Source organism: Polyergus mexicanus, unplaced genomic scaffold (genome assembly GCF_030449975.1).
Source record: "Polyergus mexicanus isolate NDT 795.1 unplaced genomic scaffold, iyPolMexi1.0 SCAF_10, whole genome shotgun sequence".
In the NCBI taxonomy this organism is placed as follows: domain Eukaryota; kingdom Metazoa; phylum Arthropoda; class Insecta; order Hymenoptera; family Formicidae; genus Polyergus; species Polyergus mexicanus.
The window spans coordinates 9,807,814-9,829,752 of NW_027223330.1; the positions used below are offsets into that span (position 1 = coordinate 9,807,814).

General features: G+C 39.6%; 1 protein-coding gene across 8 annotated transcripts in view; it reads left to right on the forward strand.

Annotated features, from left to right (window-relative positions):
• Nucleotides 1-20,981, forward strand: part of LOC138937028 (serine/threonine-protein phosphatase 2B catalytic subunit 2) — a 111,491-nt gene extending 90,510 nt beyond the window's left edge. The window contains exons 8-14 of one of the 8 annotated variants that reach the window (XM_070302884.1): nt 154-280; nt 582-662; nt 3,973-4,005; nt 16,397-16,481; nt 16,800-16,897; nt 17,196-17,411; nt 17,837-20,981. In XM_070302884.1, the coding sequence (XP_070158985.1) occupies nt 154-280; nt 582-662; nt 3,973-4,005; nt 16,397-16,481; nt 16,800-16,897; nt 17,196-17,389 (618 nt within the window). In that variant the 3' untranslated portion in view covers nt 17,390-17,411; nt 17,837-20,981. Of the gene's footprint in view, nt 1-153; nt 281-581; nt 663-725; nt 2,028-2,052; nt 3,682-3,972; nt 4,006-16,396; nt 16,482-16,799; nt 16,898-17,195; nt 17,412-17,836 lie in introns of those variants that run through there. The other 7 variants (XM_070302885.1, XM_070302886.1, XM_070302887.1 and 4 more) reach the window with 7 other exon arrangements.
• The last annotated feature ends 958 nt before the right edge of the window (nt 20,982-21,939 follow it).

The window sequence follows — 21,939 nt, forward strand, 5'->3', positions numbered from 1 at the left end:
TCGGTTTTGCGTCTGCGTGAAACTGCACCGCTGTCGCGATCGATATTAATTTAACGGTCGCATAAATGCGGAGCATTGTCCGTTTATGTGACCACCGGGTAGGGATCACATTGGTCGGCAATCGTAAAAATTCGATGCTCGTTATGCCCGCAGGCGGCGGTGTTAAAGTACGAGAACAACGTGATGAATATTAGGCAATTCAATTGTTCGCCACACCCGTACTGGCTGCCCAATTTCATGGATGTTTTCACATGGTCCTTGCCGTTTGTCGGCGAGAAAGGTAAGTTGTTGCTAGTCGTAATCTAGGTATGTAATCTTTGTGCTTCTTTTCAAAAAGATTATATATTTCCGAACAGAATCTATATCTTTTTTTCTTCCGCTAATGCGATCAGAGGATATCGTAAAAATAAGTTGTGTATAAGAAAGATTAAAATATGATAATTTAGACGCGGGAGATAAAATTAATTTTGATATATTTCGAGATATAAATGGAGTATTGACTTTGTAATAGAAAATTGTATTTATCGAGGAATACTTTGTTTAGAATTTAACGGGCGATTTTTTTACCTTTTGTCTTGCAGTCACAGAAATGTTAGTGAACGTGCTGAACATCTGCTCGGACGACGAGCTGATGAGCGACGGCGATGATGCGCTCGAGGAAGGTAATATCCATTATCTAGCCCTCATTCTCTCCATTTTAATCCGTATACACTATTATTTTGCAGATATTTCGAGTAAAATCGGCACTCGGACTGGTCGCTCTTATATCGTGATCAGAGACTTGTCTTTTTGTACCCTGTTATTTCGATGCTATCGATACGTAACGTGTCTGGTTCTGAGAGATTTATTTGTCTAATAAAAATCCTGTAGAAAGACATTAAGTGAGAATCACACAATCGCGTAACCACACAATGGCGCGTTAAATGCGCGAAAAAAATGAAATACTTTACGATCTCATCTCGGCCGTCTTGAGGAAATTAGAGACACATTCCATTTCAAGTATCGCGATTACGCAATTAAAAGAAAATCGTGAAAAAGAAACATAATTGTTGCCGTTTAATCTAGAAGATTCCTCGATTAAGTCTCAACTTGGGTAAATTTATTTTGCTCGGGATGCGCTCTCTAATAACGGTGAGAGACGCGAGACACATTTCAATCCTATCCGTTACAACGAGGACGAATCCGGGACGGGCGAACGCGATAAGACGGGCCGAGATTCCGTTAATATCTGGAATCTTTTATGAGCTCCGACACGATCTAAGAGAGGCCACGTCACTTTCGTGCACCCTTTCGTGGGAAGAATGCGCGGATTCATCCTTCATGTCCCGCCGCGAGCCGATAGAAAAGACTCGGAGACGGTCTAACGATGAAAAATGAATCAGGACATCCTGTCCTGCGTGAATCGTCGCATTCCCCTCTCTGAAAGGAAAGAAAGATCGATCGTGCACGCGCGCGTCCGGATTGGTGGATACCGGCGAATTTTGCGAAAAAAACGCGCCTCGCGCGGCTGTCACTTCCTACGCGTCGATGTAAATTGAGCAGGAATCCAGAATGAACGGCTTTAATTTTTTTTTTTCCATTTGATCGTTTGATACGACCTCGTTTTTGAGGGAGCGACACGAGACTCTACATGCGAATTTTACATTCGCCGCGCGCAGAATCTCGCGCGCACGATCGATCTGCCGGCCGGTCAATTTCTATTTCGCAATCGATCTCGATGCGACAGCACCTGCGTATTCTACGTACATTCTACACTGAGTATTTTCGTACACCCCTACAATTTACACGATTCTGCTAATACTCGCGCATCTTTTATAAAAGTTTCATCTCTTCGAGCGGAAAAATTGGAAAGAAAAAAAAATTTGCGTCCCGAGAGACGCGCGATTTCCCAAATATATACATACATCGCGCCGAAGAAGAGTAGTCGATCTGTTAAGATATCTCTATCATTCCCCCCCCCCCCCGCCCCCACCACGATCTCACTTCTTAGAACTTCCGGATACAAATCTTGAATTCTTTTTCTGTTTGCATTTTCACTCGCTGCACGGACAGATGGTAAGAAACGCCGCTCGATTCTTTTAGACGTCACACGATTAAGAGCTTCATTGATATCATTAATTTTTAGCTATTTCATAGTAGTTTCTCTCGATGTCGAATTTCTCGTCTATCTATCTCTTTCTGTTTCTCTCTTTTGTTCTTTATTACGTCTTTCTCTTTGGCCGCGACGTCATATTTTCTTCTCAGAAGAAAAATCGTTCCCGTCTGTTTTTGTCTTTTTTTTTCTTCTTCTTTTTATTTCGTTTCTTGATGATCTCTACATGTATATATATATATATATATATGTATATGTGAATATACACATATATGTACACACAGTATATATACTATATTTATTTTTTATCTTCAACCATCTGTTTCATGATACTTACGATTTCTCGAGATACGAAGTTCTTTCTCTTTCTCTCTCCGTATCTCTTCTTCTCTGTTTGGCATTTTTATTTTTACTTCCCGATTATACGTATGTATATGTGTGTAATACATATTTGACGTGTCTCGACGGCACCTAGCCTGAATTTTTACATCTTCAGCCACGGTAGCCTTTGATTTTCTGCATCCGTTACATAGCATCTTCACACCCTCTTTCCATAAATTTGGTTCAAGATGGCATTTGAAATAGCACGATCCCTTACTTGTTTCTCAAAGCACGTACGACTATTTTTTGAGCTTTAAGAAAGTTTAAATATACTCTTCAAATCGTTATAATATTCGAAACTAATCGTGAGAAGATATCTCATGTGCCATCTTGCGCATTACGCATTTTTAATTCACGCATGCATCACAGCGGGTAAAATTAAGGTCAGATCGTTATTCGGTCCCGTCTTAATTATTTCTCGATGTCATTCTCGAGAGAATATCTCTAGATCGATTTCATTAATTACCTTATTTGCTCCGAGATCGACTTTACCACTGTCCGAATTCTATTGTCAGTTTCAATTTTTCTCACGTGTCACATCCCGCCCCTACTCGCCTATTTTCTTACTTTCTTTTTTGTACATGTCACATGTGTATGTATAATTCTCTCCCCTTCTACGGAAAGCCATAAAAAGATCAATCCCAGGAACTGATGGATGGAGCTTTGCAACTTTTGTCATGATGGCGAAATTTTTATTTTCTCCTTGCGATCTATGCTTTGAATAAATCAGACGCACTCGAAATTTACGATTAATTTTTTAAAATATCAGATATGCGTCAGGACGTTAAATTAATAGTATATATCAATAATATATTAATCGTCGATTAATTTTACATTTGCCGCGTATATTCGAAAAAAAGAGACGCAAACTAATTCGTTCGGGTAGTTTGTGGCACGTCGAAAGGTCAGATCGATACACCTTTGTGTCAATCGAACGGACGACCGTGGATTGTAACAGAATCTATCCATCGGACCGGGTCCAATCACCGAAAGAAAGTCAAGCAGCCCCTCTTTCCCCCCTTTTCGCACCACACCGAAAAGAATTCGTTCGAGAATATCTCTCTCATTGCGGCTAGGTCGCTTTGATATCGAGGGAAAAAAATAAAAAAAAAAAAAAAGATTTCACGCAGAGAATCGTCCCGATATTTCGATCAATAAGACACTCTCGGTTTCTTGGTCCCCTTTTTCCTCTCTCTCTCCCTCCCTGGTTTCGCCTTCTTTAATTATTGCGAGACATATACGCGCCGCCCACACACCCAGGCCTTCGCCCTCTGCTCCCGTCAACCCTCTTGCCCCTCCCCCCTCTTTTGCCCCCCCCCCCCAAAGTTGCACTGACTGTCTTTTATCGTACTCCTTCTCTATTATATTTGTATCAATCACACTGGCCTTGGACTCCTCCTATCTCGGCACGACACTATGCTACTACTACCTCTACTACTTCTACTACTACTTCTACTACTACCACTCAAAACTCCGATCGTTCGGCAACCCCCGTAAAGTCGCAGCCAAAGTCGTTGTCCAAAAAAAGAATGGTAAGTCCCCGTGAGAGCCGATGACTTACTTGAAGAGCCAAGATTTTTTTCTTCTTTTCGTGCGTGCCAAGAGTAACCCAAACGAGAGATCTTTTTCTTTTCTTTCTTTTTTTTTTTTTTTTGTTTTGAGATTCTTTTATTGCGATATATTTGTGATATAATATATCTCTTAACTCTCTTCGTAATTTTTTTTTTTTTCTACGCCAGTGTTCTCTCTTGCGTTTCGGTTTCGTTTCTGTTTTTGTCTCTTTCTGTTTTTGTCATCGCGCGGATGCGCTTCGTGACATGTTGTTCTGCTGGGGAGACGCGAGTATATTCTTATTCCATAAACATGGTTTTTATATACCCGTGCAATTTTTTTTTTTTAACGACGTAGTTAGAGGAACGTAGAAAAATGTTGCAATTTCTTAATGCACAATTTTGTTATAATGGCGTAATAATAACGTAAAGGAATGTCGTGCAATTTCTCGCTGTATAATTTTTTCGTTGGCATAATGATAATAATTAATCGATTTTGATATTCCTTATCCTTTAACGTACATTAAGCTTTGCATTATGAAATTGATATATGTAATATTATGATTGATACTGTTATAAATATAAGAAGTATTATCATCTAACGACACAATCATTTCGATCACTCGCTCCAAAAAATTCTCTATTATAACTATATTTTTTTTTCTTTTATTACATATGGGGAAAATGCTTTTAGTTTCACTAGATATTCGCCAATGGGGGCTGTAATTCGAAGTTCGCGCTTGCGCGAATGATATTACCAGTAGAACAATGTCGACACGAATGTTCCACGCGAGATATTATTTTCTCGTTTGTTGAGTTGATTTCTCTCTTCGTTCTTGTATATATACATACATACATATATATATATATATATATATATATATATATATATATATATATATATATATATTGTATATCTCTATCTGTATCTATATACTTACATATTTCTATCTTCGTCATCATCTTCTATTTCCTTTAAACGTGCTCTGTATAACCGTTCTGGAACTTTGGATTGAGCTAATATTACAATCGCCCATTAATTGTCAGAGAACGCGCTGTTCTCACTTGCCTTCCATTTCCATCTCCGTTTTACAGTGATTTCTATTGTGTTACATATCGCCGCCTTCGTATCACACATCACATCCCTGTTGTCTATTTACACGCTGAATTAATCATCACCGTTCACCTCCTTTCTCTTTTTATTTTTTATTTTTATCTACATTTTTTGTTATCTCATTATAAATGCCTTCCTTGCCTGCTTCATGTGCTTTTCGTCGACGATGGAACAAATGCGTTCAACGGTATACCAGGTATATGAATTATATTGGAATAGAGAGTACGTTTTCGTAAAATAAGTAAGAGGGAATCGCTCGAGGCTCTCGATGAATCTCTCTCTCTCTTCCCTCAGATTTCGCGGACACTTTCTTCTCTCGGAGCATCTAAGCGTGTGCTCTCGAATCCAAAATAATGTCACGAAAATGCGAGCGACGGGAAATACGATCGTTCCTCTACGCGATTCAGAGAGGATTCCGTCGTCTACGTGAATTTATGCTCGTCTCGGGAAGAGTTTCATAAAGCTCGGCGGATTAATCGGGGAAAGTTCGGTGAATATATATACATCCTATTCGATCATTCATTCTCTTTCTCTGTCACTCTTCAACCCTCTTGGTTTCCTCCTCCCTATCCTTTCCTCCGCTCTCTCTTTCTCTTTCTCTTTCGCTCATTCTAGGATTCAGCCGACGAATTTCCGCATTGCATTCGTTATAGCATTCGCAACACAGTTTTACGATTTTAAAAAAATCTCCTCTCTCTCTCTCTCTATCTCTCTTTCTCTCCTTCTCTCCTCCTACTCTCCTCCTACTCTCCCTTCCTCTTGGCAATACCTAAACAGCCGTCGTGTCTCTCCACCTCTCGTACTCGTTTGAGTTTCGCTCGTTTGAGTTCAGTTTATTTAGCACGCTTTACGATGTAACGTTAGATATCTCGCTCTCTTCTATATGCATACGCGCGCGCGCGTATGTGTGTGTGTGTGTGTATGTGTGTGTGCGCGCGCGCATATGTTATACGGGCATATGTATGCCGTTTGCCTATTCTCTTAACAACGTTCAGCGAGCGAACACTGGACGCTCCACTAACAACGCTTCCGGTTTTACGAGCACGACCAGCCGCGCTCGGACCAACACATCCACGGGAGACATCCTCTTCGCTCGACTGAGGTCGCCGGGCAATCTCGGTTCGTCTGTATCTCTGAACAGTTCGAGCAACACAATATTCACCGGTCGTCCGTTTGTCTTGAAATGCATATTCGAATTTCTAGCATATATACATAGGACGCACTTACTCCCAATACGGGCAACAATACGAGCATTGCTAAAGTTTGTCTCTATCAAAATTCAATCGCGTTTCTCTCGATAGAGTAGTATCCCCAAAAAGTTAGAAAATTCAAGTTTATTTGTAATTTTCGAGCGGTTGCGTTTTTATAAAGTTACAAAATTAGTTTTTTTTTTTTTTTTTTTTTTTTTCTATATCTTTGGAAGAGAATAAAATATACATACTCGGTAAATATTTCTAATAAATGACAATGAAAAAGATTTTTATTAAAAAAGAACGTTCAATATAAAAATATTACATAATGCGCGTCTACTCATACTATGTATACATATCTCTGGACGCTTAAACGCGATAGAACATAAAAAAAAAAAATGTCTAGAGTCTAGGATATTGAAGCCCGACAACTGTCTGCCGTTGACGCTTGTTCGAGAGCTTTCTGCTAAGCTCCTTAACTTCTCAACCGATCAACGAAAAAATGGATGCGCTTTCATTCGGCTGCCCGGATTGGCCCCATCACTGTCGATAATCTTATTTAATTAACTAACGGGCGATCGACAAGATTCTCTCTTGACAATTTCCGGTCAGCTCCGGGACTCGAATCCTCGTCGTCCATCCTCCGCCCTTCCCGGATTCTCTCTTTCTCTTCTCCGCGAAAATCCAGAGCGAAAGAGGCTTTCGCTACGGAGGAGGCTCCGGTACAGCCCGGGAAGGTATACCCGATCGATAGAACGCACCGGAGTTCTGTGAGATAACGAGGGAAGGCCACCAAGCATCGATCAACCAACCGGGGCCCCCCTTTCGAACGCGATTCCATCGGCATCTTATCCGCTCGTCCTATACACCTATCCCAGAGTCAGTCGTTCATTCCTGCCGCACCGCTGGCTGCATTCCGAGATGCACACGTAAAGCCTCTCCCAAGATAGGATGAGCGCGATCGCTACGACCGAAGCGTAACGATTGATCGGGAGAATAGGTCTCACGTTCGCGGCTCTCAATCTTCGAGATTGTATAATTAATAGGTTGAATATAATAATTCGGAGGAAGTATAATGGCTTTGTAAATCATGAATCTTCTCTGTGCAACGTGTGCTCTCAAGATTTATCAAGAAAGGATTTTCACAATAATTGCTACGTCTCGTCGCAAACGCGTATATCTTTCTAAGAATCGAATAAGGAAGGCCAATCTGCTTTTCTCGAATAAGATAAAGCTACTATTCGAGACGTGTATGCAGCACAACGAGCAATTTGGCATCGCTTGTCGCTTGGATTTTCAGGAAACAGTTTACGCAATACAGGCAACATTTCCGCAAATACGTTCCATTGTCGAAGTATCTGTTACATCTATTCGATGTTAAATATACTTTTGAGAAATTCCCGTGTGTTCCTTTTCTGAAGCGAAGAAAGATAGAAACGACGTCGCACTATAACGAATTCTGTCTCCGCGCGAGGCCATTTTTCATCTTCTCAGGTGAACCAGCTGCGCGACGTCGTTCGCAATTTTCCATTTTCCTCGACAGTCCCGCGACGTGAAATTCTATTATTTTTCATCTTGTTTCCGGAACTCCTCCTACGATCGATAAAAATTTTCGCGATAATAAATTCACGCGCATCGCGCTCGAATTAATTGAATTTCTCAAGAAATCCTTCTTATGTGAATTCTTATGTGAATTCGCCACTTCAATAAATAATTTTCTTGTTAACAAATTTTATTTTTGCTTCGATTTTAATTTATTTTCACGCATCATGGCTTTCTCCAAACGATTTGGACAAATTAAAATCAATATTTCTTTTTCGTGAACAATGATGGAAAGAATTCGCACGGTGGTTCATCGTGAATCGATATTATCCTCGACGACGAAGAATAAAGATTCATAAAGATTCTTCTTCTTCATTTTAAGGATTACTTCACAATCAAAAGCTTTTGATTCCCATGTAATTAGACAGTGCGAAATGGTTCCCATTGACGCATTATCGCGCCTTTTGATCAAAACGAGAAAGGGTTATTTTCCCTGTTATTTTATTTTTGCACTCCATCGAGGTCTTTAATAAGCAGACTATTCAACCGCGATATTTTCACCCCGACCTTATCTTTGTCCCGCGACAGTCGCGCCTGTTCGATGTCATCGTTGTCGTCGCCGCCGTCATCTTTGTCCGCTTTTCTTGTCCTTGCCTCGCTACCTGAGACCTTCCTCATTCTCGACACGAACACTGAGATCTCGAGAAAAATTTCAGTTGCGCGTTTACACCGATGCACGACGCACCGGTTGCGCGAAAATTGTTGGACATACTTTTCCACTCCGCGAAAAAGTCACTCCGTTGGCCGACATTCGATGTCGGGCATTTTCTCTCTTTCTCTCTCTCTCTCTCCTGCTACGTGATTATCTTTTCTAGCTTTCTCTCTCACTTTCTATACACACCCATCTCACTGTCAGTCTGATCTTTCTCTCTTTTTCTCTCTCTTTCTGTCTTTCTGTTTTTCTCTCTTTTTCTTTTGCCCCCGAGTCCGCTCGTTTGTTACACCGTCTTTATATGTTTAAGTTATCTTTTCGAGTTACGTTGAGTACGTGTATCCTTTACTTAACTCGGTTTCCAGCCAGTCGCCGAACGTTATATTTTTAATTACCAGTTTTATTTTGCGCATGCTAGTGTATACTTAGTCTCCTAGAATTAACCGAGCGAACTAGTATCTAATATCTGGATCGCGGATCGCGAGAGGGTCGCGCTCGCCAATTTATGTTGAGAATAAAGTGTGATAAGGAACATGATGCTCGACGAGGACGACTCTAGTTGGCTGCATCCTCGAGCGATCCTGTGAAAATTTATTAATCGACTTGTTTTTCTTTTAAACAGTATCGTGCTCCAGGAAACTTCTATAGCGGAATTATCTGTGCTTGCGCACAATAATAATCTCACGTACGATTGTAACCGCTGCATTATGTCGAGATTACTTTCGTTCGTGTTTATTCTGTTTCTCGATATTTTTCGCCATTAAAATTTCAGCGGTCAAACGAATAATCGTTTTCAGCCTCTATCTCGCGGAGAATGGAATTTAAAGTAAAATCTAAAAAAATCTATTCATTTATTTGTTAAATGTTTACAGCCGGACTTTCGATTAGAGACAAAGTAATCTTTGACATGGTCGAACTTTGCCGAAGGCGATCGTACATTAAACGAGATTTAAATACTACAATACATTCCAGTGATTTAAAAATTGTTTGGAGAATATTTTGGGAAAACATGCTGTCTGATTTTTTTTTTGTTTTTTTTTTGTTTAATATCTTTAAATATTTTTCTACATGAATGAGCTAATATTTTTTTAATTTTTATGCTAATTATAAAGTGCATTGTGAAATATTTTTTATCACAAACAAATATCAAACAATTGTACGCTTGTCTAAGTTTGGCAGTTTCGACGCAGGCCAAAATCATCTTTCTCACACAATAATCAACCTATTTTCTTTATATTTACAGTATATACTCATGCCCTCGGCGAAATCGCGAGAGTTTGTACTGGTTTACGGAAATGTCAAAATATCGGCAAAGTTGCTCTCGCGCAAAGATTTTTGCATATTTTATTAATTCAAGTCTGTTTTGTTAAAACACTAAATATTCCTAGCGGGGTTCCACTTTATTATGACGAATTTTAATGCGAAACATTTTCCACGTTCGTCATAGTCATGATGGTTATAATGTAAGTGCGTTTCCCCAGGGAACTTATTCGCCGGGGTTCAAAATATGAGTTCATTCCATATGACAGTCCAGTCCGTGATTTCTGAAAACTTGTTTCGTCATTACGCGAGCAGGGAGAGTATTATTTCTATAAAAAAAATTTAAAAAAAAAAATTCTCTTTTTTTTTTATAATAATAAATAGCGGCAAATCCACACGTATAAATTCGCTGGCAATGCATTCATAAACATTCTTATGATGTATAATAAGCAACTTCGCCGATTTTTCGAGACTCCAGTAGCGAGTTAAGTCAAAGAAAAAGAAAGAGAGAGTTTTTTTAAGGAAATTTGTTTGAAACATTTGAAATAAAAAAAAAAACTTGAAGAATATCAAGTATCTTATTAACATATCTCTATGTTTGATAACTAATAATTTTCAAAGAAGTCTCTCTCTTTCTCGGTCTTTTCTTTTTGTCTTAAATCGCCACTGGAAGAATCATACAACCGATAACCGAGGATAAAAGACAATATATAACGAGATCGTTTAACGCACATTGCTTGATTGAATGCCACTTACGCTGTGCACACTTGTCTTTTCTTGTCTGTTCTATGTGTTGTTTCCTTCGCGCCATATTCTACAACCATCTCTTCGCCACCACTATCACATCACCAACTACCACTACTACCATCACCACCACCACCACCATCACCACCACTACCGACACCAAACAACCATCCGCAAACTGCCAAAAAAACAAAACAAAAAAAAACAATACGTCTTCCCGTACGGGCTGCGTCCGAACGAACCGACCAAAATCGACACTCTCTATCTCTTCTCTTCGGCCGCATTTGACGCTGCTCTCACATTGTTGGTTACTTCTGTCCTTTTACTTACGTCCACTACGCTCAACCATGGGCGCACCATGGCCGCCATGGTAACCCGATGGTAATCCAACGGTCCGGTCCGACCCCACCTACCATCGCGTACGGTGAGTTATTTTCTGTTGAAAGTGCGAGTAAGACCTACATATACACTACTATATCTCTGCTCTATCTATCTATCTATCTATCTATCTATTTCTCGGCCGTGAATGACGAACCAGCGGGAACTCAACGCCGTTCTTCCCCTCTCTCCCCCCCACCGCTCTCCTCTTCCTTTCTTCCCTTCTCCATCCGCGATACTTTAATATGAAAGTGAACTTTCCGTTCGATCTTCTCGTAACGAGACCCCGTAATTACGAGACGCGAGATAATTCTCCGCAAGCCCACGGAGAGAGAATTAACATCGATCCGCATTAACGGGCGATAAATCTCGTTAACGGCTACAGTTTCCTCGTCGGAGCGAGGACGCAAGATCGTGAAATTCGAGGGGTTGGATTTCGCAGGATCAGCGAGTTCGAGTTACGAGTTGATCAGCGAAACGGCGTACAGTTCCCCGGCTCAAGTCTTCCACGATTCGAACTCAGAATATACAAATAGAAATGTGTCTAGTACCCAATGGTTCCCGATTAGTCGCGCTGCTCGATCGTTGTTGACCCTCGACAGCTATGTTTATATTTGGACGAGTTGAGAAGAGATTCTATCTCTTTCATCGGAAAAAGAAACACAAACATCATGAATTGAACAAAATTTGTATTTAATTAAAATCAGAAATAAATTGAAAGTACTTTGTGATATTCTATCAAATATTTATTCTTTTTATCTCTCTCTTTCGACTCTGGCGCAGTAGTCGAGGGTTAAATGTTCACCATTGGGTATATAGGTATACAATCCTTTCTATTCACGATGAACGGTCCACGTAACGAGACATAGGCGTCGCATTCTTCGTAAAAAAAAAAAAAAAAAAAAAAAAAGAGAAAAGAAACGAGAGGGTTGCTCGCGGCGGCGCCTATGACTAGACCAATGTCGAAGACCCATCGTTGCAAAGTGAGCGATATACACGATCTGTATTCGGAATATCGTTCGATACTTCGAGCCGACTTGACCGTTTATCTGGTAATATTATCTGAGAGATTAGCGATATAGCGAGATAATGTTTATCGCGATATTGAGAGAGAGACAGAGAGAGAGAGCTATTGAACAGCAAGAAGCGACAAGTACATCTGTTTCGCGAGTCGGTTCGAAGGGGGTAGTTGCGGCTTCTAAAACTGCTTTTGGGAAACCCGATAGAGCACCAGTAGTCCTGCGCTATAATATTTTGAGCACGAGGTGCACGGGAAGGAAGACGCGTCCTATCGAATCAGGTCGGCTGCTGAATCGTATGGAGGACGATTTTGAGAGAAAACGACTTTTACATTTCATTACATCTCCTTTCTTAAAAAGAAACTTTTAGTGTCAAAATATGATTGTCATTAAATCGAAATACTTACAGATATGAAACAATTGGCATTATTTTATTCTAATATCAAGGAAGCGTAGCATATAAATTTAAAAGCTTTGAAATTGCTTTGAAATAATATCTGATCAACATTCTGAGATAAAATTTTGCAGTTTCTTCTCTCCTGAAAAACAAATCAATGGATACATCATCATTTGTAAGAGACGAGTATTGCATTAAGGTTAACGCAGGAGATGATGAGAAATCTCATAATCTCGTAAATGTACGACGGGTCTTCGCATGCTGAGAACTCGGTGCCAGGCTCGACTACGTTTTGATAAATGTTAGCTCGGTAGACAACTGTCGCAACGGCGTACACTCGGTCCATCGAAAATAACATCGGATCGCGTTACAGATGATTATTACACATTGAGAATCATCGCGATGCATTTTCCGTTTATAGAATCGACGCGCGAATCTCTTATCGCATATTATTTCTACGCGCGAAAATTTCCTTTATAATATCGCGTATCGATATTACTGTTTAATGACGAAAGTAAAGAAAATGTGATAATATTTGTGAAATTAATTGTGATGATATTGTTATTAGCTTCATGGGAATATCCCATGAAGCTAATAAAAATAGGCGATGTTATACGACACGACGATGCGTAATTAAAATTTGTCAAAAATTGGCATAACTTTGCTTCGCCGAAATAACACCGTTATTTCATATCACACTTTTTGTGATAGCGGAGGATACTTTAATTTACTTTGTACATTTATTTTCATTGAAGCGCGAAATTTGTTCCACTTTTCCCTCTGAAAAGTATATATCCGAATTATTATTATTTTAATATTATAATAATAATTATTATATTAACCGCTATTACGGAGACTCGTGTATGTGGATGTATGTATATCTGTGTCATTGACGATTCTCAAATTCTCGCTATTTCGAGCGCGACGCTTTCGAACGCCGTTGTGACAAGTTACGTGTGCGTGACCGTACGCTGACACATAAATGTATAGAGAGCAAAAAGGCTTGATCTGTTTGTACAAGTTTTGTAGTTGACGTCATTGTATGTGCCGCATCCTCTCGTTTGTAAATGCAGGACGAATGTTTCAGGATCTGTGTTCGATGAATCGATGGACGCGGAGTTCGATCGAAGCCCTTCGACAATACCGGCGAATTTATCCTATGTCGCGGATAAATTTCTTCTCTCTTTTTTCTTTTTATCGGTTTTTTTTTTTTTTTTTTTTTTTTTTTTTTACGAGCGAGACGTTAGGAGCGACAGCGACGAAGCAGATCTCCGATAGTCGCGAATATGTAATTTTCTCTAAATTACTACCGTCGCATTTCTCGGATCCGCTGCAGCCGCGGGATTCGGCGAGCCGCGAAATTGCGCTCTTCGTTCGAAGGTTGAGCGACTAATATTTGACATGCTCGACTTTATCGATCTTCTGCGCGATAGGAACAGACAATTTCAACGAATCACTCTCGCTCGCTATACCTATGGTAAAGACGCGTTTCTCCCCGTTGATTGCCTCGCGCTTCCCTCGGATTTATGCACACAAATTGTATATGTATATATATATATCCCCGATATAACATTCCGTATAATAAACTCGGTGAAAATAATCTTACGCGAAAATTACGGTTTAAACTCGATACTCACTTCGCGCGATGTCTCTCGTGCCATCGCACATACGTAGGTAGAATCTCATAACCGAAGGGAAATCTCTCTCTCCCGCGCGTAAATTTCGGATTACGCGAGATTGAAACGCATTTGTGTGTGTGTGTGTGTGTGTGTGTGCATGGAATAATTGCCGATAAATCGGTCGTCGGGCTCGGTACCTAATTTAGCAGTAATCTCGGTTGATTATGGAAAGTGCGCGCGCGTCGTTTAATTGATCCGCGATGCATAACGATCTTTAACGATATGCGACGATAGTTCGACGCGATTATTCCAGGAATCTTGATCTCAATTAATCTATTAGCGCGACATGACGTATGCCATTTCCGTAATCTCGACGAGACCTCTCGCCTCTCTCTTTCCCTTCGGTAATCTTTGTCACCTCCGTGACGTCCATCGATCCGCGTTTCGGACGGCCCGCTATTCCCGAAAACAAAAATGCCCGTCGCACGGCCAGAGAGATTCGCGAATGACAGGAAAGATTGTAATTTCGTATCCCCCTGTGCGAACTGTGACAAATCACGCGATACGTTATCGTGACAGCGATCTAAGGATCGCAGATCTCTGTCGTAAATCATTAGGAAGCCGGAACCGCGCGGTACGCGAGAGTGTGTTTTTCGACGACGCGCTACGAGAAACGACGTCGATATTTTTGGCACGGAATTTTTTTTTTTTTTTTTTTCCAACGATTGTTCGATTTAACCGGGAATACAGGGCGAAACGGATTTTTCGGCGCCGAACGAGATAAAATCTACGCACAGACGTTGGACGGATAAAAACATCGTGATGCGATTAGGATACAAATAATGTTGATCTGCCGCATAGAAATTCTACGTTATCTTCCCCGATTCGAACTCTGCCAATTTCGATGAACCTTTTCAACGCGTAACAAGAGTAACGAGAATAGCTACTTTAGTGCTCTGATTAAAAAAAAAAAAAAAAAAAAAAAACACGCAAATCCTGTCTTCTTTGCACTTTTCTCTCTCGCTAATGAAAGATTTTAGCGGTACTGCGAACGAATCTCTCCTCGTTCCCTCCAAGGTACCGTGATACAATCGATCGAGCGGCATGCTCGACCGCTGTGTCAATTAACGAACAAACACAGACGAATCGACAGCTCGGCGCGAAGGAGTTCGCCGCCGCGTCAAATATCGTAAACTTTTTAATGTGGATTTCCACGAATAGATCCAGCGCTCCTAGTTCCTGCTTTTGCTGGAAAGAGAATCTGGGAACCCGGGATAATGAAAATATACGGTGGGAATATCGCAGGGATTAAAGCGATTGTCGCTTAATGCGACAACCGCTTTAACTCGCGTTGATTTAATCGGTATCGCCGCGAGATAAACGATTTTCTCAACTCCTTTGCGCTGATAATGAGCCTCGAAGTAGCAAGTGATTGCCAAGGGGAAGTGGTGACGATAAGAGTTTGTATTATAGTGACCGATGGTTCGTACGTTTTCTCGCGCTTATTCAGCATGCGCATGCTTCTTTTCTCTCGCATCGAATTTATCTTGATATGCGTTTATAATATACACGCGCACATGCACACATTGTAGTATGTTTCTGCGAGAGATTTACACGCTATATTTGCGCACGATTTTTTTTTTTTTTTTTATGCAGCTTTTAGTGCACGCGCGTTCACAATCGTACGCATTCTTCGCGTTCTGTTTCTCTCGCGAGTTGATGAATTGACACTTTTTCTTTTTTATATCGCGAAGAATGCGTATTCTCTTTGCGAACGCGCCAAATGTCACGCGAACTTTTTCTTTTTTCTTTTTTATTACCCGATTGCTTTACGCGACTCCGTCCGTGACGGGGAGGCGCGCAGACTTCTTGCCTGTAGTTTGGCGTTGTTGTCTTGGCGTCACCAGACGAGAATAACGAGTGATTATTAATAACGTAATGTCCCCGGTAAGCTCTGTAGTATGGATAACGTAGTGGTTAACGTGCGACCACGAGAATCGTCGCAAGTGCAATTTGCAAACGCGAGGCAAATCGGTGACGACGACGTGGCGAAACCGTATCAAGCCATCCTAATTAAAGTTCATCGTAAATAGATGTTTTTTTTTTTCTTAGTGTAAAAGTATCTATTAACACAACTTATGTAATATGATCCACTTTTTTGTGTATTAATTTCGTGTATTTATTTAAAATTGACGAAAAATTACAATAGTTATATCGGTTTACTCTCTTTTATTTTTAATTAACGATCAATATTTTATTCAAAGGACTTATTATAAATTGTCGAATCAAAAGAATATCACTGATATAGTTTTCGCTACGTTGATCGTCACCGGATGATCTAGACGCTAGTATTTCATCATCATGCGAATGCCATAAGATGTGTCTCTGGTATTTATAGGTGCAGCAGCTAATCTACGTAAAGAAGTCATCAGAAACAAGATTAGAGCCATCGGTAAAATGGCGCGTGTCTTCTCCGTTCTGAGGTTAGTGAATGTAATGGAATAATCTTCCTTCATGTATATAAAAATCTTTATTTTAATATATGAGAATATTGTCTCGATGAATAATATAGCTTAATCCAGAATTCTGGATGAGAAAATTATAGGCAGATTTTTTTTTACGAATTAAAAATAGCGATAGAACAGCGCGTATTAAGAAAAAAATAACTTGCAATATTATTTATAACAGAGAAATTCTTTTTACGATATAATTATTATAATATATAATTAGTATAAAAAAGAATACATATATATAATATTCTCAATATCTTATAATGTGATTTCAATTTTTGTATTTCACAGAGAGGAAAGCGAGAGCGTGCTGCAGTTGAAGGGTTTGACGCCAACTGGAGCTTTACCGCTTGGTGCATTATCTGGCGGCAAGACTTCTCTGAAAAACGGTAAGAATTCTATGAGATATCGTTTTGATAACGACATTGAGAAAAATCGTAATTTAACTTCAAATTTAAAAGAGTGCAATGAACTGTTCTTAATCATCCTATAATGCAGCGCATCTATGAAAAAGTTGGAACACGGAATTCTTCGATTATTGTTATTCGCGGACAATAGGGTCAATAATGTCATGATATTGTAATGTGATTGTGAGATATTGAAGAGAATCTTGGCCTTGTGCAGAGGCCTCTTATATCCTATCTTCTGATATTGTACATTTTTCTTTTTCATCCATCCTACGTTCAGCTCTCCAAGGCTTCTCGCCGAATCACAAAATTACTTCGTTCGCCGAGGCCAAGGGCTTGGACGCCATAAATGAAAGAATGCCACCGAGGAAGGACGCGCCGCCCACGCCGGTCAACGAGGAGAAACCCGTGACAAAGCCGCCGCCTCCTGCGGGAGACAAGCGGGACCACAACACGCCGCAACCGCAATCGTGAGCCCCACACTCGTCCAATTAAGGTACGCGTCCAAGCCATCCGCAGATCTCCTAAATGTCGAAAGACAGAGGGAAAACCTTGCGCCTTCGTCGTCGGTAAAATTTTTCTGAGATATTTGGCTGATTATTCAGATGATAATATTGATTTATCTATGTATCAGTTAATCGATAAAAACATTTTTAACAACTTCATTATTTTTGCTATAAGGGACCGTTACGTACCTTACGTACCGAAAACCCTCTATTACGACATGAATTTAAAACATAATAATCTATATATGTTACTTTATGTTTGTAATATTGTGATATATTTTAAATCTATAAAAAAGTTAATATAGGTTTTAAAATGGAATAGCATTTTATTCGATTATTTGCCATCGCGAGAAGATTAAAGATAAGAGTGTGAGCTTTATGTAAACGTATTAATGAGAAGTGAATTTTTTTTTAGATGGCGTGGACGGGTCCTAAGATTCTGGCGCTATCACCGTCACCACCGAACATTTGCAAACCATTGCTCGTCTCTCCCTTCCCTCCCCCGGTTGTTACAACCAGTGCGCTGTCCATCGAGGAGTTAGAAGCAGGAGCCATCGCAAGAAGGAAGATCAGAAATAAACAAATGGATGAACCGGACAGACACATGATGCGAAAGCGTTTTTTCGTCGATGCAGTTTTCAACGAGCATTGCTATCGGTCCCGGTGCGCGCGCAGCGGAAAAAAGCAAGTCAGCCGAAGTAAAAGGAACCGTACGATCTATCGGAATACGTCCGACCGAGCGTTTCAGCGGGACTTCTCTTCTTTGAGAATCTGCTTCTGTTTTTTCTTTTGTCGCGTACACTATATACTCGCGAATAGAAAGAACGGGAACGTTAGCGATAATTCCTTCTACAATGAGCCGTACGCGCGTGATGTTCTACAATCTCTTTCTCGATCGTTCATACGATTATCCATTGTACTCACTTCTCGTTCTCGCTTACTCTGGCTTTCGCAATTTCTTACTCTCTAATTCTCTCTTTTTCTTTCTCTCTTTTCTTCCCAGCATTCACTAATATTCATTATCCGCGTGTTCCTCACGGATAATCTATTCGATGTATATATGCGCACGTCTGCACGAATCGACGAGGAGCGGAACTTTAGAGCGATATATCTTTTAGATAGATCCGTTTACGAATCAATCTCGGATCGAATGTTTATGCACGAGAGAGTATATATCCCTTTTCTCTCCTGGGCATTATTTCTCTCTTTTCTTTTTTCGACGTGAAGAAGTGAGAAAGAAAGATGGGAATGGACAGCTCGCGCGCGCGGTTACGTTTGTCTAATGAAAGATATCGTACAGTGTGAAAGAGAGAGAATGAGAGGGAGAGATAGAGAAAGAGAGAATGAGGACGAGCGGTCTCCGCCAAAGAAACAAAAAAGGCAGCTGGCCTGTCGTCACGGCGGAGCTTCCGGTTTTAGGATTTTACTAGGCTCTTAAGATGTATCCGCCCTGGATGACGCATCCCTCGCGCTACGGGGTGGGGTTACTTAAATATTAAGTCGAGCTAAGGCTAAGTCGTAATTTATATATATAATTAATTATATATGTATACATATATTATAATTAATTATTTATATATAATATCGGAGAATTTATTTAATATACATAAATATTATATAAATATTATACATATATATTATATATTATAATTAATTATTATTATTATCATCATTATATTATTAATTATTCTCATTATGTAATCCGAATACCGTGTTTTTCGCTGCCGCGAGTGCACACGTTCGTCATAACGCTACGATATAATTAACGCGCGAAAGAAATGTATATCGAGCGCGCGGATCGTTTTCAATTACGAACATAATCTCATTACGAATATAATCTATCTTGGCCGTTCTGCCCCGAGGATTCATTCGACATTCTCGTGCAATATGGAAGAAAATATTTTGTTTTTGTTGTATCCCGATTTTCCGGAATTGCGCACGGCACGGTCATACTGAGAGAACACGCAAGATATTTGTTATCTATTAAGTTATGATGAATCGCGTTACATTAAATAATGATCGTCAGATTTAGTTGGTCTCAATAATAATTATCGTCTTTTATTAAACGCCATCAATTACAGTATCAAGAATCTCGCATATATTACATAACATAGTATCGGACTCGAATATATTGTCGTCTTTATTACATGTGATCTCTATGAACTTCCGTTTCGTTACACGTATGTTTTGTGATATCATAGATGGGTGAATATAAAACTACATATATAAAAAACGATAATAGTATGCTCAGATGAGACGCCAATAATCCCTCGAAGAGGCTCGATCATATAAAGGAGAAATTCATAACACATATTACACATACATACGACACGTACGCTCGTTTAGACATGTGATGTATATCTCTTGCTCCAACTACTCGCACAAGATTTGCTAGAAAGATCCGTGCAAGTCGAAGTGATCGCGGATACGCCGGTGAGGCGATCGTAATGCGCCACCCAGGCGCATGAACTCGGCCAATGGGCTCGAAATTAAAATCCGATAGTAGGTCATAAAGATGCTGAAGAAATTACGCTAATACAAATTAAAGAGAAGGATCACGCGTTTGAAAGAAATAGCACTCTGCATCACGCATGTGTAATAATGTTTATTCTATTATTTTTTAACGTGTGTTCTGGCTCCTGTCGTAATAAGCCATAAGAATAGAAAACCGCGCTTTATTTATATATCTGGCGCCGAAAATGGATCCTCGCCGTCGATAGGCGACAGCGGAACAGAACGGCCGAGCGTGAGACAAATATCGGAGAATCGTATTGCAAAACTGACGAAGTGCCAGAAGTTTTGCGGGTATTACATTTTTGCGAGTTACTTATTTCGGATAGAGAGACGATTCTACGAGGCTAGAATAATCGTTTCGTGTAAAAATGCGATCGTCGAGACGCTTCCGCTTCGATCGTTCGCGCTGTCGCGCGTTCATCGCGCTCTCGCACGTGACGTCCCGAAGATAATCAGAATCGAGAGCGGCTTACTCTCGTCTCGTATAATATTTATAATAATAATCGCTCTCGCGATCGTGTCGCGGGATTTTATCGTCGTGTTTTCGCTGTTTTTTCTACCTCTTCTCTAGAAATCGAGACGTCGCGCCTAGCGAGCTTCGCGTACTGAATTAGCGTCGACGAGCAGCGCGGAAGATCGCAAGTCTAATCATATCGGGTATCGGAAAAGGGAGAAAAAGATAAGAGATTCGAAGCAGAGAAGCATCTTCGGAAGCCGTATGGCGGCACCGTGTCAGCATTACGGTCTGAAACATAATAAAGGTAATGAAAGAATATTATAATAAATGAAATAAGATATATATCTCTCTCTTCTCACTACGATATATAAAATATACAGTGAATAATAATTCTATCTCTCTTTGCTACCAAGTTGTACTTATTCTTAATTAATTTACTTGTACAAAAGAATGTGTTAAATAATAATGAAATATATAATATAATATACACACACACGATTATAAATATAATACATATTATATAATTATAAATATGAATATATATATATATATATATATATATATATATATATATATATACATATACATATATACATATATACATAAAAAAGGAACACTACAATATATACAGGATGGCTCGGAACTCTCGTCGCTCCTTTCATCTATGGATTCCTTCTACAACTTTTCATAGATGAAAACTTTCAAACTCTTTTACTTTCGATCGAATTCTGCATAATTCGTAAAGTATCAATGTCACAACCTTTCTGTTTATAAAGAAAAAAGGAATCTAAACCGACCAAAAAGAATTTCTGGATGAGGAGTCTCGATAATTTCGGGATACCCTGTATACAAACGTGTATACATATACATTACAATGTTGATTATCTGATATTAACAAACATCACGTTATGATTACGGTGATTACTCATTTAATTATGATTAACATTATTGCCATCATCATTACTGCCGCCGTTGCAAACATCCTACCTACTATCGTTATTACTTATTATCGTTACTATGGCTATCACGAAATACGAAGAGCGCGATACTTCTCAAGATGGAATGGCACGCTGATTAAATTAATATACAAGCGCGTATATGCGATATGCGTTGATACTCACAATTCTAATTGTCGCTTGAGCTACGATACGACGAGGGTGACACTATAATGGTGATACAGAATGCGAATACAAGTCGCTCCCGTCTATCTTTGGTTGTAGAAGCGATCTATTCTATGAAGATATTACGAAAAAAAAAAAATAAATAACTACCCAGAGAATAGATTAAAAGACTTACCTTTTGCATGCACGAACTTTCACGGACCATCCATTTTTCGAATAACAGTCTTGTGCCTTGTTTAGATATTTCCAATCGTTTTTAATTGACTCACGCTTCGATTCGTACTCTATTATAATCGAATAAACGCACCTTCGACATTGCTTCTTTTACAAAAAAATAATAATAATAATAATAATAATAATAATTTAATTAATAAATACAATTTAATCAGTCTGTGTGAATCACATCACGTCTTCATCATCGTCCCC